At 44.6% G+C, this 16,389-nt stretch overlaps 1 protein-coding gene across 1 annotated transcript in view; it reads left to right on the forward strand.

The window, feature by feature from the left end:
* Positions 1–16,389, forward strand: part of LOC144141126 (actin-related protein 6-like) — a 46,550-nt gene that overhangs the window by 17,500 nt on the left and 12,661 nt on the right. The window contains exons 7-8 of the mRNA XM_077672654.1: positions 4,376–4,496; positions 15,603–15,726. Of these exons, the coding sequence (XP_077528780.1) occupies positions 4,376–4,496; positions 15,603–15,726 (245 nt within the window). The remainder of the gene's footprint in view (positions 1–4,375; positions 4,497–15,602; positions 15,727–16,389) is intronic.

Raw genomic sequence — 16,389 nt, forward strand, 5'->3', positions numbered from 1 at the left:
GCTACAGCCCATAATGGCGAGTCACTTTCTCTGCACTTCCGTGAAGTTTTTGTTCTTTAATTTTTCTGTGCGTAAGAAGCACTCGCAAAGCCCCGTGGAGCCCCCCCACAATGGGAACAAGCAACCTCAGTACCTTGCATATAATATGCCCACACTTACCTTCTGTGAATTAGCGTTTTGTTTATTTTTTTGCCTGCATTGCTTTGATGCGCCTTCACTCTGCAGAAGAAATAAACCTCAGTTTGTTTGCTTTTTTTTGTTTTGACGTGCATTGCTGCTGGCCGGGTGGTCTTAGATAGCTTAGTCGCACAAACATAATGGTGATTACGGTTGCCCTTCTATACCAATAACAACAAGCAAGCACTAGAGCTGTTTTGGCTGATACTCGATTTTAACACGCATGCTACTTTGGAAGGTGTTTTCCAGGGGAAAAGGCACAGCTTAGAATCTAATACCGTATTTTCACGCGTGTAACCCCGCCCCTGCATTACCGGCACCCCAACTATCAGTCCACGAATAAAAAGAAATTAATATCCCGGCGCATTGCCTACACATTTTATACAGGAAAGGCTAACACTCAACGCTACTACTAAAGCAACGTGGTACATTTGTTGATGTAAAAAACCTACCCATATTTTGCATATTGAACACATTTTCTGCACGGCCGAAGCCACGATCACGCAGAGTCAGTGCTTTCGTTAGAGCTATCACTTGGGCTGCAGTCATCACTATCATACACAATATCATCTTCAGCTCCGTCCATTCTGATTGTAATGTAGCATTTCTTAAAACTCTTGCGAACCATCTCACCTGAAATTGCCTTCTACGCCTTGACGATGCACTTACAAAAGAGCGCAACATCAGGCCTATGTACGCGGCCTGTCGGCGTTAAGTCGTAGAAACCTTCAGCCATCCATTCAGCATAAAGACACTTGATGTGTGCTTTGAATGCTCTATTCGATGAAACATCAAGAGGCTAATGCGTCGAGGCCTCTTCTCCCACACTTTCTTAATCCAGTCCATGACCAAGTTGCTGTTGATCCAAGAGGTCTCTAGTGCGCGTACCATCACACCGGCAGTCACCATTACCTTAAAAATTGTTTTCCACCACAGGACAGTGTAAAGTGGCAGTTTAGTACCGTTGGCAAGGGCACGCAGCATTACTGTACAGTTCGATTCCATATTCCCGTTGGTCAACACAATCACTGTAAAATAGGCAGGTGTTTGATTGACATCGCCAGCCTGTGAAAATAAGTTATCTCGTGTTGCCTTCTGAGGTTGAGCACATAACATTGATAGCTGACAAACTTTCCGATGTAAGCGACTGGCAAGTGTTGGCACGACCTCCGTCGTATTGATAGTCCTTGCTGTTTCATAAACCGGTGCAACCATTTGTGGCTTGCACAGACCTCGCGAGGTAGGCCTGGTTCTCGAAATGGCTGCTTCGCTTGGGCAATTTCGGCTGTCGCAACATGGCCCGGTTTTAAATGCAGAGCATTTCTTTAACTCACATGTAGTGTCCGCCGTCCGTCCGCAACAGCCCAGCGCGCAGGTGAGCCCTCTCCCCCACTCCTCCTCTCCCGCATCACGCTACCCTCCTCGCTCTCAACAACAGGTCCGCACCCCTCCCCCTACACTATATAAAAAAATAATACTTATCAGCTCCTGGTTTCAATCCCACGACCCTGCGGGCGGAACGCAAGGTACATGGTGCTCTACCCACTGCGCCACAAAGCCGACACAGAATCAAAGGCTACGAACGCGCCTTATATCCTTGACTCATTCAAACTACGTCAAGAAGCTGCTGATACAACGCATTCACTACCTGCGGGCGGAACGCGAGGTACATGCTCTTCCCACTGCGCCACAAAACCGACACAGAATGAAAGGCTACGAACGCGCCTTATATCCTTGACTCATTCAAACTACGTCAAGAAGCTGCTGATACAACGCATTCACTACCACCAACTCCCCAAACACTAAACGTTAACGCAATACACCCACCCCCTATGCGACGCATTTACTCGAGTCCCCCTCGCGAGGAGATGGGCGCAATTTTTTTTTTTTAATGAACTTTACAGCTGTGTCTCTAGTCCAGCAGACTTGTGCCCATCACCTCCCTGTGTCCTTGTCTTTTTTTTTTTTTTTGTAGCGTAAGGTACACTGGCCGAGGTTGAGCGGTTTCGCGTGTGCCATGAAGGGCCGTTCTGCACAAGCACGAGAAACATTGGATTGGATTGGATTGGCCTGGCCTGGATTGCCTTTGACTTGGACTGGATGGGATTGGATTAAATTGGATTGTGTTGGATTGAAATCCAATCCAGCTGGAGAACGGGAGCTGAACCTTAGCTCACGCTACGTATATCCTGGCATAGCCAAGCTAAGCCACTGCTACTTTTTTTTTGCGCTACACGAAGTCATAGATTATCTCTAGTTCAGGGTAGGCACCAGTCTTGGGGCCACAAAACAACCTAGGGTCACAGTGCACAGCTCGTAAGCCCTCTTCCTCCACTTCTGCACGTACGATTCCACACTGTACTGTCTTCCCGCTTACAGCAAAAAGGTTAAAAGTTGGAGACAATCTACATGAAAATAATTCAGGCATCTAAACAGTAGACTACAGTGTGTGGTGAAAGCCACCGCCTCATTTCAACAAAAGTCAACTCGTACCTATCATCATCATAGCGTAAAGCGGTGTTTTTGACTATTCGAACTCACACTCTTTACTCTTGAACGACACTTTTTGGGAAACCCTATCTGACTTGCCCAATATTTTTTCTCTCGGGTCGTTATATTGTTGAGCTGTGTGGAAAATGGCCACTACCAGTGGGGTGAGAGTGGATGAGTTGCTATTACAGGTGTAGGGGCGTCACGGCATACCATGCAATGCTGTGAAGCTGCACTGAAGAAAATACCTCACATATAATCCACATGTCTAATTTACCCCTACAATTTTTGCATTCTTGGGGCGGGTTATATGCGGGAAAATACAGTAAACACTGCTGTACTGCAGGATGGAAGTGACAGCACAAAATAAAATGACAAAGGTACTGAGGGCTCATTGGTCACCAAATGGTTCATTAGTGCTTGTACCATCTTATGTTTTCTTATTTTGCGTCCTTCTTGCCAGATTTTTGGTCTACCTAGGAGAGAAAAAAGGTTAGTTGAGCTTGTGTTAGGCACTATTCTTACTAGCACCCCTGATATTACGAGGCACCTGTTCGATGGCTATTGCTGCCAGCTGAAACGACTTCTCAGTGGTTTGCACTCGTACCAAGTGACTCGCATCCATGCAGCTTCAAATTTTATAACTTCAGTAGTGGTGCAGATACAGTATCAACGAACCAAACTACGAATTGAATAATGATTTTGTTTGAATACTCAGCTATTTCCAATGAGAAAACTGAAATTTACAATTTTTCACGCATGCCTCACCAACTAAAACCTGTGGAGAAACAAAAGAGTTTTGAAATTTCGGTATGGCATAGAACAAGCACAAAACATAAAAAACAGCCGTTCCACTCTACGTGAAAACTGTTGGAAATGCAGAGCACTGATTCGCCATAATGGGCTGTAGCGCCGTTATCCGCTCACTGCTACCACCCGACGCATTTCAAATTTCCCGCCTTCGCAGTGCTCGCGCGCCCCCTGCCTGAAACTGCGCCAGCAGGAGTTCTGTTCTTTTTGTGCTTGTTTTCCCTCCCGCATCGCCGCCGCCCGACGTTCACGAATGGCTGCGGCTTCTCGCTGGCGAAGTTCGGCGTCGGCGGCTCGCTTGCGGCGCTTGCGCTCAGCATCCGCAGCACGCCGCCGCGCCGCCTTCTCTTCCCGCGTAGACATTGTCGATGAAGTCGATGGTGAAACGTGAAACGGGCCGTGAACCCCCTGCCGCGGCTATGACGCAACGTGGAGCGGCTATGACGCAACACAATCCAACACAATCCACTTTAATCCAATCCAATCCAAACCAATCCAATCCAAGCCAATCCAATCCAATCCAATCCAATGCCAGACCGACGGGGAGCGATGCGGACTACGGACGCCAACGCGGGTGACATCGTGAGTTACTGAAATGCTCTGCATTTAAAAGGCTAAGCTTCGTCGGTGGCGTGAAATTTTATATTGGGCGGCTTGCAACTTTCATCTCATCTGGCGACCTCTGAATTGCTTCAGCGTATTAACACAATCAGGGCACATATTCTAACAAGCTATGATTAATGAAAGTTCCTCTAAAAGAAACACAGATGTCAATTCTAGGGGGGAAACTCATCATGGGGGGCTTTCAGAGTGCTAAATTGTCTAGTGGAAACTGTTTTCATCGATGGCTTTACTTGCATTTTTTTCGTGACCTTTTTCCGCCGCCTTTGTTTCGCAGGAAACATGGCGCAGAGAACACAATAGCTCGCGACTACGTTCTTCCCGACTACACGGTCATCAAGCGTGGCTACCTCCGACCGCTCGAAGAGACGACCGGCAAGCCCAAGGACAGTGAACAGGTGACTACACTGAATTCTCTGCCTTACACCCGTCTTACTCCAGTGTTACCCCCTGCTGTTTGTCCTTTTCATGGCATGTCCCACCCAAGTCTCGTTTTTGCTGCACGGGCGAATCTTTCGGCCTGCACTGTACTGATGTGTTGCACTGAGTTCCCTCGCTCGCCCCAGTTCTGCCCCAGAGCAGCTCCAGTGTTGCACCCTGTTGTTGTCTGTCCTTTGAATTCAAGTCCAGCCCAACTTTGCTTTAATACTGCTGTAACTGCTCTGCACTGACACTTCAGAAGGGAAAAGGTTTGGGCGTGTTGGTTCATAGTCGCGCAGAAAACAAGCCGTCTGTAGCCTTATCGAAACTTGAGCTCGATTTCTTGTCGTAGGCGGTACGTCACTGTTTTTCTTGTTTCACCCACCGTTTTGATGTTTCCCTTCCCTTCCTCCTCCCTTCACGCTAGCCAGACATGTTTATGTGCGCTGGTTCTGCAATAAATGTTTTGTTGAAAGTTAGCGCTTGTCCTGTCTATGCCTCGCCCTATGTTTTTTGTTGTTTTTTACCACGCTTGTTTTCTGTGCGACTACTGACACGTTGCACCAAATTTTGTCTTCCTCTAGCTCTAGCAGCGAATTCTGTGTCTTCCCCCAGTTCTGCCCCAGTGTTACTCCAGTGTTACACCCTGTTGTTTGTCCTCTGCACCCAAGTCCAGCCCAAGTCCGCATTTTACTACACAGTCGAATCCTGTGGTGTTTCAAGGTCTCAAAAAAGCAGCGTCGGCATCTGTGAGATAGGTCACTTAGTGCTTTCAAAAGCATTGTTGCGGCTGTGTTTAAAGCACCAGAAGCAAAAAGTAAGCGATGCTCACAGTTTGACAATGGGGCTATTCAGCTGTCAACGGCACACACGCTGCCTTAACACAAAGGAGCCATCCATTACGGCTGTCGACCTTATCGGCGGAAAGTTGTGAAATCTTTGTCGCAGGGAAATTGTCACTCGATGGGGGGGTTCAGGCTTAGCGGCATGTAGTTAGCATACGAAGAAAAGAAGTGCAAAAAATTCATTAGCTTATTTTGGCGTCAAGTATTCGCTGTAAGCTTAGTCAGCTTCAAGCCAAAAGTGTCAGGTGCTTCCCTTAGTGCTTTTCTGTTCTGTAGTGTGGAATTCTTTGTTGACTAATGGTCTAATTTTTTTTCTCTGAAGTTGAGCCTTGATGTGTTGTGTTTTTGTCCCGCGATTGTGACGCTCGTTTCCCATGTTTACACTTGTTTGTCTGATTTAACTTTGTTTTTTGTTGCCCTTACGAGAGATTGAGAAGCACAGTGGCAAGAGGGTAGTCAACTTATTATTTATTTATTTATTGATTGATTGATTGATTGATTGATTGATTGATTGATTGATTGATTGATTGATACTGCACTTGCCATTACAGGGATTTTAGCAGGGTGGTTACACATAATTTTTTTACAATGTTGGCACATTGAACTTTGAAGCGAAAGTGTCGAAGGAGAAAGATTAAGTTGGCGGCAGCTCGTAAAAATAAAAAATCAATTTGGTGCACAGTAAATGGAAGAGAATCAAATAAATGGCAGTGGTTGCACACAGAAATGCCCTTTGTGGCATTCCCCAAACACATTAGAAAAAGCTGAGCTTGGCTCTTAATTGCAGTGCTGCCTGCACAGAGCAAGCTGACTAATAGCCAAATAATTAGGTATTGCTATTATCCCGGCAACCGTGCGAATTACCGTCAGAAATTTCTCACGGCAGTCGCCTCTCATTGGCTGAACACGCTACACGGAGATTCTATGGGATACATATTCGCTAAAAAGTCGTGTTTGCAGCTGGCCCTGTAGCGCTGTGGTGACTCAGGGTTCGCACAGGTCCTTGAAAACCTTGAAAACCCTTGAATTTAGAAGTGTAAATTTCAAGGCCTGGAAATTCCTGGAATTTTTAAAGGGTCCTTGAAAACCCTTGATTTTTCTGGAGAGAACCAATGGCCCTGTCTTTTCACAAAAATTTGACGTGTTTGTCGTGGATTTTAGGTGTTAAAAATGTAAAGAAACATTGTAACAATCGAGTTTCAGTGTATTGCGTGAAATTACGAGTTGTGGATTCTCATTATTACGAGGCAACATTGGGAGCAGCACTCCTCAGTAGAATTCATGTCACGATACAATCCCGTGAAAGCCGGCTTCTGTTCTCTATCTTGCATGTTCCATCTAGTCTGTGGGCGGCCGCTCATTGCATATTTGCTGTGCATCATACGCTCCATCTGCGTTTGCTTTTACGTGCAAATGGTGGACGTGTACATAGTTCATCTTGCCTTGCAGCAACACTCGCTGAGTTAATTTAAGCTGATACTCTTGCTGACAAAGCAGGAGATGCAGGCAACATTAACTAAGTTTTGAAATCAAGCAGCCTCAGCAAAACACCAAGAAAAAAGAAAAACCTCTAAATACAAACTATGAAATAAAAAATAAAGCTGGGACAGCGTTCATGAACCCATAGCGCCTATCTAAATGTGCATTAATGTTCTTAGGTATTGGGCAATAACAAAATTTTGCATTGGGTTGAAAAAGTTATAAATAATCCCAGATAAAACATAAAATGGGGACCTTGAAATAGTGTTTTCTGGTCCTTGAAATTCCTTGAAAACCCTTGAATTTTTGCTTTTGAAGCCCGTACGAACCCTGGGTATAGTACTTGGTTTTAAATGAGAAGGCTAAAGTTCGAGTCCGACAGTTGCAATGTTTTTTTTTTTTTTTTGTGTAGCATTCAGAATTTTTCGGTCATCGTTATTTTGTTATTCATTTTATTACTCTGGTTTTTACTATATCAAGAGATCGACGCACAGTACTTCTAGAATAGGTTGAATTACGTTTAATATAGGCTGTGTTCTGTGTCGTTGGGCTGGATTAGATTAGGTTTGTTGCAGTTGGGCTGGATTTGGGGAGGTTATGACGCGTTCGGTTAGGTTACGCTACATTCGGTGAGGTTATGGTATGTTAGGTTACGTTGGGACATAATATTATTCGGCAAATTTTAGGCCAGCCAGCTTTTATGGAAACTGCTGTGAGAATATCCTGGATGTAATTCCCACGGCTGCCATGAGATTAGACGCAGCCAAATAATTACTATAATGGATAAACCTTATTTGCATCTGTCATTTTGTGTACTTTAAATCTTTTGTTAAGCTTTATTTAAAGGTGTGTGAATGGGAACTTTTCAACTTCTCATAGAATATGAGTAAAGAAACTGACCGTGAATCAAATGGATTATTTTTGTGCCTTTGGTTTCGTGGTTGGCTAGCTTCTAAACATAGCTGGGAACAAAAAGAAATTGTGGTCAGTATTTTACACACCTGTTAGTTGACACAGCAGTGGTCAATCAAAAACTTATGCAGGGGATTATAGGAAGGGGACAGGTTATGACAGAATGGGAAAGCAGTTGACATATACAGTATAGCCCACTTATAACTAAGCCAGTTTTAATGAAATCATGGCTGTGAAGAACAAACTATTGTTTTTTGCTACCATTTCTACACATATATTTTATGTTCACATATAGCAAAAAGTGGATATAACGAACTGATTTCCATTTCCCCAATTTGTTTGTTATAAGTGGGCTGGACTGTAGTAGAAAGAGGCACACTAGTGGCTGCCTGGGCCAGGCGCCTTAATCAGTGACCTAATTCCTTTCTTATGTCATTATTAATGACAGACCTCATTTTTGTTCTGCTTAGAGATTCTACCTACACTAGAAGCAGCATCAAACTGTAGCACTTAGCTCTGTTGCCTTTGGTGTGTGGTTTGTGCATGGCAGGCTTTCTGCCCCAGCTGCAGTGCCGTGCGGAAAAGCCAACCCAAGGGTGTGTGTGTTGCGCGGTGAATTTTAAGAAATTCTGTGTTGCCACTGTCCAGCTAAGTTTTATTCTGCTGTCATTCTCTACATTCAAACGTGGAAAGTGCGCTGGAAGTCGAATTGAATAGAAAATGTTGTTGGTGAGTTACTGGAAACTCTCAATATTCGCACAATCCTTGCTCTAATAAAGAGCTCGCAGAATTTGTAGAAATTCACCTGAAAACTTGTCAGAGTTGGCAGGAGATCAGGGGTGCTGCTCCGAAAGGCAGTATTGCGGCAAAACTGCTCCCTAGGTGGGGTCGTGAAATGTGCGGCGACTGTGGGATGGGACTCATTCCTTCAGCTGTCACTCACGATGTGGCGTGCTGTGGTGTGCTACCTAAAGGACTAAAGCTTTGAGTCGGTTGTGACAGTTTCTGTTCTCCGCGTGTCGGCACGATTTCACAAGGCTTGGGAGTGAATGTGGAGTGCAGGTAATGCGCAAACTTAGGCCTTAATTGCAGCTTCACCGCACAGCGTGCTGCGCCATGAAGCATGCATCATCATGAGCTGTCGTTGCAATCTTTCCTCTTCCTGTCAAAAGCAAAGAATAAAGTAGTTATACTGTTCACTCGGACCATTTTATGTTATAGCAAGTGCACCTGCCATTCCGATGGTTAGGTGCCACCGTCTCGTGTCGAACGGGATGAGTTAAAAGGAAGTGGCCCTGGCACAAGGACAAGGGGACTTTCTCTTAAGCTAGCAGCTGTCTGCAGGCTATCGGCTCGGTGGGTGTGTCTAGCCATACAGCACTGCTTTTTTCTTGGGGGCGAGTAAACGTGTCCCCTCCTTGTACGTCCGTAAGCTCACTGTTTACACTAAAAAAAAAAACTTGCTAAATGATGAGACAATCAGTATTTTGATCAACACAATGCAGCTGAACAGTATTTTTTGTGTAAATAGAAGCATATCTTGCTTGATCAGTAGGGGGGGTGTAATATGCTAGGACAATTTTTCCTCTTTCGTTTTGTGAACGTGATCATTTTTAAAATTTCCCCGGAGTCTAGTCAGGTTTAGTTCAAATTATTTCTTGTTTCCTCTTAGTTTCTTTTCCTCCTAATTTCTTCTCCTCTCCATTTTTTTTTTTTTTTTTATTTTTCTACAGCAGGGTTCTCAAACTCACATCAGTCAGCAGGCTGCTGTTACGAAATTTAGTACCGCAAGGGCTGGTACATCAAAGAAGGTTGAAATGAGGAAGGATGGGGGGGGACTAACAAAATTTCAGCCAACGCTGCCATTTAAACAAACAATAAAAAAAAACAAGCCATTGTTTACATCTTGTAAACATGCCGGGTCATTTCTGTATGGATTTTGGTGTTAAGTTTCGAAAAAAATATCGATACTGATTCCCAGGATGCAGATGTAAAGACGATTTTTGACGTGCTTTCGAGTGGTCTCTGGGAATTTACATCCTTGGGTATGCGAGCAAGTACGCACTCACGCATTCACTAAAAAAACAAAAACAAAAATAAAAAAGAAATAAGTGAATGAAGACACTCATAAGTGGGCTGGGCCACAATTGAAAAATCGGCAGGCCGAGTGTTTGAGACCTTTGGTCTAGAGTCTCATTACGTGTAGAATGATAGTAGACCTTTAATCTTACCTGCAAGAGGGACCAGTTCACCTATCTCTTTATCTTCTTGAGTGTAATGGTGTTATAACAACAGGAATATTTATTTTTCACTTGCGTAAAATATAGGAGATATTTTCAACATCACCTATATGTCATTTTTTTTTTTTCTTAGTTACCTGTTGCTCTGTCAACCGTGATGCTTTATTTCTTGGAACGTATATCTCTCCAACTTGTTTGGAAAAGTGGTTGGCTCAGTATTGATCGCATTTTGAGAAAAACCCGATTGGAGTATTGTTTTGTGATTACCACACATGTAAAATGGGCAAGCAAATAATGTTTGACCCTAGAAATCTGCCCTCAAAAAGACTTGTTCTTCTCCAAAATTCACCTTTTGGTGCTTGAAAGCTGCTGCAAAAGTCTCCTTTTACTTCTCCAAAGCTGCTCCAAAATTCTCAAGCCCACTTCTACCGCAGAGAGATGCACCTAAAATTCCACCCAGAACAAACAGACAGTGCCATGCACCTGGTTATTGATTGTTAATCAACTGTGCTTTGTACAAGCGGAATTTGAATATGCACTGCAGGCACCGTGTGATGCCTAAAAGAGATGTCAGGTTCCAGCATTGCCATAAGGGGCCTCTGTATCACGACAGTGCTGACATCGGCTGAAGTGGTATTGCAAGATCAGGACACTGTTACTGCTGTAAACAAAACTTGGCGAGCGATATTTTAGCGGTACGTTGAAAGAGCCTGGCTTCTATTGAATGGATGTCCAGGCCGTCATTGCGCTCATCAACCTGGGTTAAGACCACACAGCACTAGACGGGGCTAAAGCATGCACAATGCCTTTTATGTATCAGAGATGTGTGGTAACATACGGTGCAGCTTTTGTGAAAGTAATGCATTCTTCGAATTCATTTCTGGAGGTTTTCTTTTTGTTCTTTTTTTTCCGCCATGTTGTCACTTTGTGATTACAAAGCAGTAGAGATAGTGCCAATGTGACAGTGGAAGTGGGTTGTCCAATGTCAAAAGCTGGCCGATGAAAGAGTGAGTGTGTGCCCTGGGAAATGGGGCTTCGCAAATGGAACATTTGGATCAGTGGCGTGCTCTATACGGAAGGTATTTTCTATGCACAGACAAAACTGCATAAATAAGAATGGCTAATTTTGTCTCGTATTCTGTTCAGCACACAGCTCGTCGCCGACGCAAACTAATGGGGCGGAAAGTTGGGCCAGTTGGTAGAGCATCTTTGGAAAACTACAGCACACAAGCGAACAGGACTAAGAGAAAGGGACGCAACGCAAGCGTCACTCACAGCTGGAACTTAATTGGAATACACAAAGAATTTATAGAGGCAAGAATGTACACATTCAGAGAAACCAGTGCACTGAAAAGCAAACAGCTCTGTGGAAGGGATGGCTAGTCAGGTAAACGTAAAATGGAGGATTTAGTTGTCTTTTTAAAGACAATAGTCTTTCTTGGGAAGTTAAACCCAGAAATTTTGGTCTGTCTGTATGTCTGTGTCTGTGACTCGATTCAGCCACCCGGCCAAAGTAAAATGCTTACTGCGCAATAGTCTTATATACTCGCAGCCAAATGTAAACGTCTAAGCCCGGTTTATATTTTCCTACCTGACAACTTTGTTGAACAAGAACAAGACATTACGCAAATATAAGACAGCAAATTAGTACACAAGGGATATTTACACTGTTCCTTTATTTGAAAATTCAAGGATGCTTGGTTTTTCGATAGCAAATGATATTCTACATCTACTGCAGAAAACCGCCGCCTCCTGGCTGCATATGAAAAATCACGCGGCAACAGCAACGAAAGGTTCCACTAGCTAGGTTCGACCTTCTGCTTGGAACGCACGTGGAGCACGGCCACGCGGTTCTATAAACCTTGTAGTCGGCTGCCTCCATTCACGTGCGTCTCCGCCGTACTGCAGCGCTGGCATCGAGGAACCCGGCCTGTAGCAGTGGAACGTGGTAAATTCAAATTGCCTTGCGCAAACCTTTAGCGTGTTTACCTTGGGATGAGTGCGACGGTATAGGAACAGCATGAGAGGTGAGCGGGAAACCAAAGGGGGGCATTTCCTTGGCAAATGTCTACAAAGATTATCGTCTTTTGACGACATTTGCAACGAAAGGAGCAGATACTCGGCCAATTTTTTTTCGTAGTGACATCGAAGCTTATGTGGTTTGGTTTATGCATATTTCCTTATCTTGGCCACTGTAGAATGCCTTCACGTGTTCTCTGGTCATCTGATCTCTGTGTGTGCAGAGCACCTTGTGTTTGGTCTTGTCCACTTTGTTCCATTAATTCGCACGCTATATTTTTTTCTTAGAGAATTGAATGAGCGCAACAACTAGATGCTCCTTTATTTACTCTTTCACTGTTTGCAACACTAACTAGTGTAAAGCAAAGTATTGCCACCACCTACGTGAACAGCTATAGTTCCAATACAGTAAACTTGTAAATGCAACAAGGGGCTGGCAAAAAAAGCCAGCATTTTAAAAATTTTTCAGACAACAGGCATTGAATTCAAGATCAGTACTGTACATTCATTTTTCCCATAGTTACGGGGTGATACTTCTTTTCTGGATTTGTCCAGCACCGTTGCTGCGTGGTTTCATGTAAACTGGTGTTAATTCCACTCCACAAATCCTCAAAATGGCGTTGGCTATGGGCTGAGAAGGCAGACACACAAAAAAATAAAAATGAATGAGGGCTTTAGAAATTTCCAATGATTTCACGGCTTCCACAGTGACCTGTCAGAGCCACAGCCCATTGGGCTGAAGGTTTTAACTCTTTCGGGGCCGCCGGAAAAAGTGTTGGAAAAGGGAGGTCTCGTTACAAATTTTTTATTACATAAAGCAAAGGCACTATCCTGCTTTAGCATATACTAAAATACAGCTAATTATATGTTCTTTAACATACAATACCATGTTTTACTTCAACACTGACGATAGCACCATGAAAAAATCCTAAAGTAAAAACTTCATAAAGAAACTAAAGAAAATGCGTAAATATAAAAATATTAAAAAAGAATAAAATTATTTCAGGATATACAAAATCTAACACAATGCTTTGTTTCTTCATCGAGAAAGTTTTATGTGGCTAGGTGTAACTGGTTTTTTTGTTTTGTGTGTGATCTCTGGCACTGGGGCCATGGCTACGCCATCGCCCAGGTACACGCCGGGCTCTCACCTCGGTGAAAACTTGATCCGTTTCTTCGCTTGGGGCAGGAGATCACCACCATAGGTAGTTAACACCCTAGCGAACAAATATAAACCAGCTAGAACATATTTCGAGCGCACATACCTACTCCAGAGCCAATTGAAACCCGAATCCTCACTTGAGCTGAAATCCGATCTCTAAAGTCGCATTCCGACTCTTCACTGTTACTCTCATCGTTAAAATCCACAGTAGAAGGCAAAGATATGCGAGACGAGACGACGCGGATTTCTTATCGCGCTCGCGCGAGTATTTGTTTACATTCAAAACCATTGCCCGTCAGAATAAAATATCTGATGCGTTGCCGCCTGCCGATAAAAAAAGAAACTTCACAAAAGAGAAAACTCCAGTTTTCAAACTATCTCCTAGATGTCGCTGGATGTTCCATCAAGCGAAAATTTGTATTCTGCAGGCTCGCGAAACCATCGATCATATGGGAATGGATGGCCTATGGGAGCGGTCCCGAAAGAGTTAAAAGTAGGGGTGTGCGAATATTCGAAACTTCGAATATTCGATTCGATTCGAACGACACTTTTATGGTTCGAAATATTCGAACCACCCAAAACTAAAAAAAAAAAACAAATAAATTCAGAGCGTGTCTCAGCAGCAAAGTCGCGAAGCATATACACGGCGAACGGTACGTGCTTTCGCAGACTGTATCGCTGTTGTTTTCTGCTCGCGAAAACGCTCTGCGCACGCCCAACGCGCGCTGACACCGCCAGGAAACCACCCCCACGGTGCGCGCGGCGCGGCCGGCGGCGTCAACATGGCGTCGGCTCAGCCACGAAGTGGCGCGGGCGCTTGAGCGACCGTTTCTAACCGCTCTTTAAAATGCGGCTCAAGGGAGACACGAAGTTGCTTGTGCGACAAAGGAGCTGATAATGCATGCGAAAACGGTACTATAAAACATCATCCGCGCCGCCAGAAAGCGCCCGTAAAATATTTGCCGGGGTGCTAAGCCTAACCATCTCCGGCGGAGCCAAGCCGGCTGTCTCGATCTCATCGCAAGTAGTCAGGCTCCTCCATTCTGCCGCGCGCGCCGTGCGTCATTTTCTGACCGAGGTAGGCGCTACCGCGGGCGCGAAATCGTCGATGCGGGCGTGAAAATACAGCGCTCGCAGAGCCGAGGCGAGCGAATCGCGTGCAAAAACGCACCATGCGGTTCACGCTTGACTGTTGCGGCGTGTAGCGAGCTTGGGCACAGCGAGTGAGGAGACGAGCGCGAAGCTTGTCGTGCTCCAGAAAGAACTGCTTTGCGACATGGGGGTTAAAAAAAGCAGAAAAAATCACGAATTTGTTCACGCGAAAGTAAGAGAAGAAATAAACGAAAACTTTTTTCAGCCCTAAATTTTTTGGTCTGTGTTGGGTTCATACGAATTTGGGATGATACGAATATTTTTTCGCGGTCCTGCAAGATTAGTATCATCGAGATTTTACTGTATCAGCGCGCGGCAATGTGCACGGAGTCGGTATATTATCTCTATGGTGCACGGGCTCGGGCATGCCAGCCACTAGTGTCTCAAGTGAGCGGCTACTTTCGGTATCTGGTGGAGTCGTGACGAGCAGGAGGTTGTCACTGCTCCCCGAACATGTCGAGCAGTTAACCTTTCTCCATGTTAACATTTAAGTGAGTGCAGACCTTAACCTGTTGAGTGCAGTGGTATTGTGTAATTTCTAATTTTACTTTGTATGATTTGTATTGAAATAAAGTTGCAGTTTTTGTGTCTCTAGCTGGTGAAAACATTAATTTTACAAAAAAACATAAGTATTCGTATTCGAAAAATATTCGAAAAATATTCGATTCGATTCGAACTTTGTTTTTATTATTCGAATTCGCTTCGAAATTAAAAAATTGATATTCGCACACCCCTAGTTAAAAGGTGTGTGGGCGATTCTAAGGACAAGATTTTCCAACCATGTATCTCACACGCCATGCCCCCAGCTTGGCGGAAATATTTTCTGCCTATGAGGCTGATTGCTCTGACAGCTACTTAACCCTGCTGAACAACTTAAGGGAGTAAAGATGCTGTCATGAACTACATTTGTGTTGTTTTGTTAATAACAGATGCGTTGTGCTCGTGATATAATACCAGCCCCACAAATTACTCTCGTGACGTGACCGCAGGAGTTGTTGGTTACATTCTGAATGCTCAAGCAGCCACTACATTGGTCCTTTTCTTGTGGTGTGAGACCCTTTGTCAAATGATATGGTGTCGAATGCTCAAGCAGCCACTACATTGGTCCTTTTCTTGTGGTGTGAGACCCTTTGTCAAATGATATGGTGTCCGTCACGTACAGCTGCTTTTTGTTGCAAATCTAGCTGCTTCAAACACTTCTACTGAAGACATTTCTCTCTCTCTCTCTGTGTTGTTCACCCTGTTCCCTCAATGTTCACCCGTGGGTGTTCGCAGCTCCTTCGGCTGAACAACGAGCGGTTCATGGTGCCCGAGCTGCTGTTCCACCCATCGGACATCGGCATCCACGAGATGGGCATTCCGGAGGCCGTGCACCACGTAGTCGACACCCTGCCCAAAGGTGAGAGAGGGTGAGGGGGTGCCTCTATTGTTAAGAGGTCGGATCCTGGAAGGTTGTGAATAAAGCTGCATTAACAGCTTCGCTGCAGGATAAACCACCTTGCTTTTTCAGCAAGGCACATCTGCAAGGCCATTTATCCGTATCCGCTAGATAGTCGGACGCTCTGTCTAACCCACCGTGGTGGCCAGCGACTAACAAAGGTGTTTTGCTGCTGAGACCAAGAACGGGGTTTTTTTCGATGCCGGGTGCTGCGGCCGCTTTTCTGATGGGGGTATAAAAAGCGAAAGCACCTGCGTGCCCGGCATTTCGGTGCATGAGGTTAAAAAATCCCCAGCTCCTTGAAACCCACCTTAACACACACGTGTGGCTTCGATGCGTTAAATCCCACACTCTGATTCCAGAAAGGTTTTGTCAATTCATCGCATCCTGTCAATTTATCCCATCGCAATTTATCACTTTGTCGATTGATTTATCACTTTATCGCTTTGGCGATTCATTGCATTGCCTCAAATTATTGCCTCAATTTATCAATCACCCCTACACAGACAAATGACTAAAGAATGCAACGTTGGGACGGCTTTTCTGATTCACCTATTTTTCGTCGTTTTACAACGCCCTGAACTTCACTCCTGCCACACTCTGCCAAAATGGCTCACTGGTGGT

The sequence above is a fragment of the Haemaphysalis longicornis genome, unplaced genomic scaffold (assembly GCF_048455015.1).
Source record: "Haemaphysalis longicornis isolate Haplotype H1 unplaced genomic scaffold, Haemaphysalis longicornis Haplotype H1 scaffold_6, whole genome shotgun sequence".
Lineage (NCBI taxonomy): Eukaryota > Metazoa > Arthropoda > Arachnida > Ixodida > Ixodidae > Haemaphysalis > Haemaphysalis longicornis.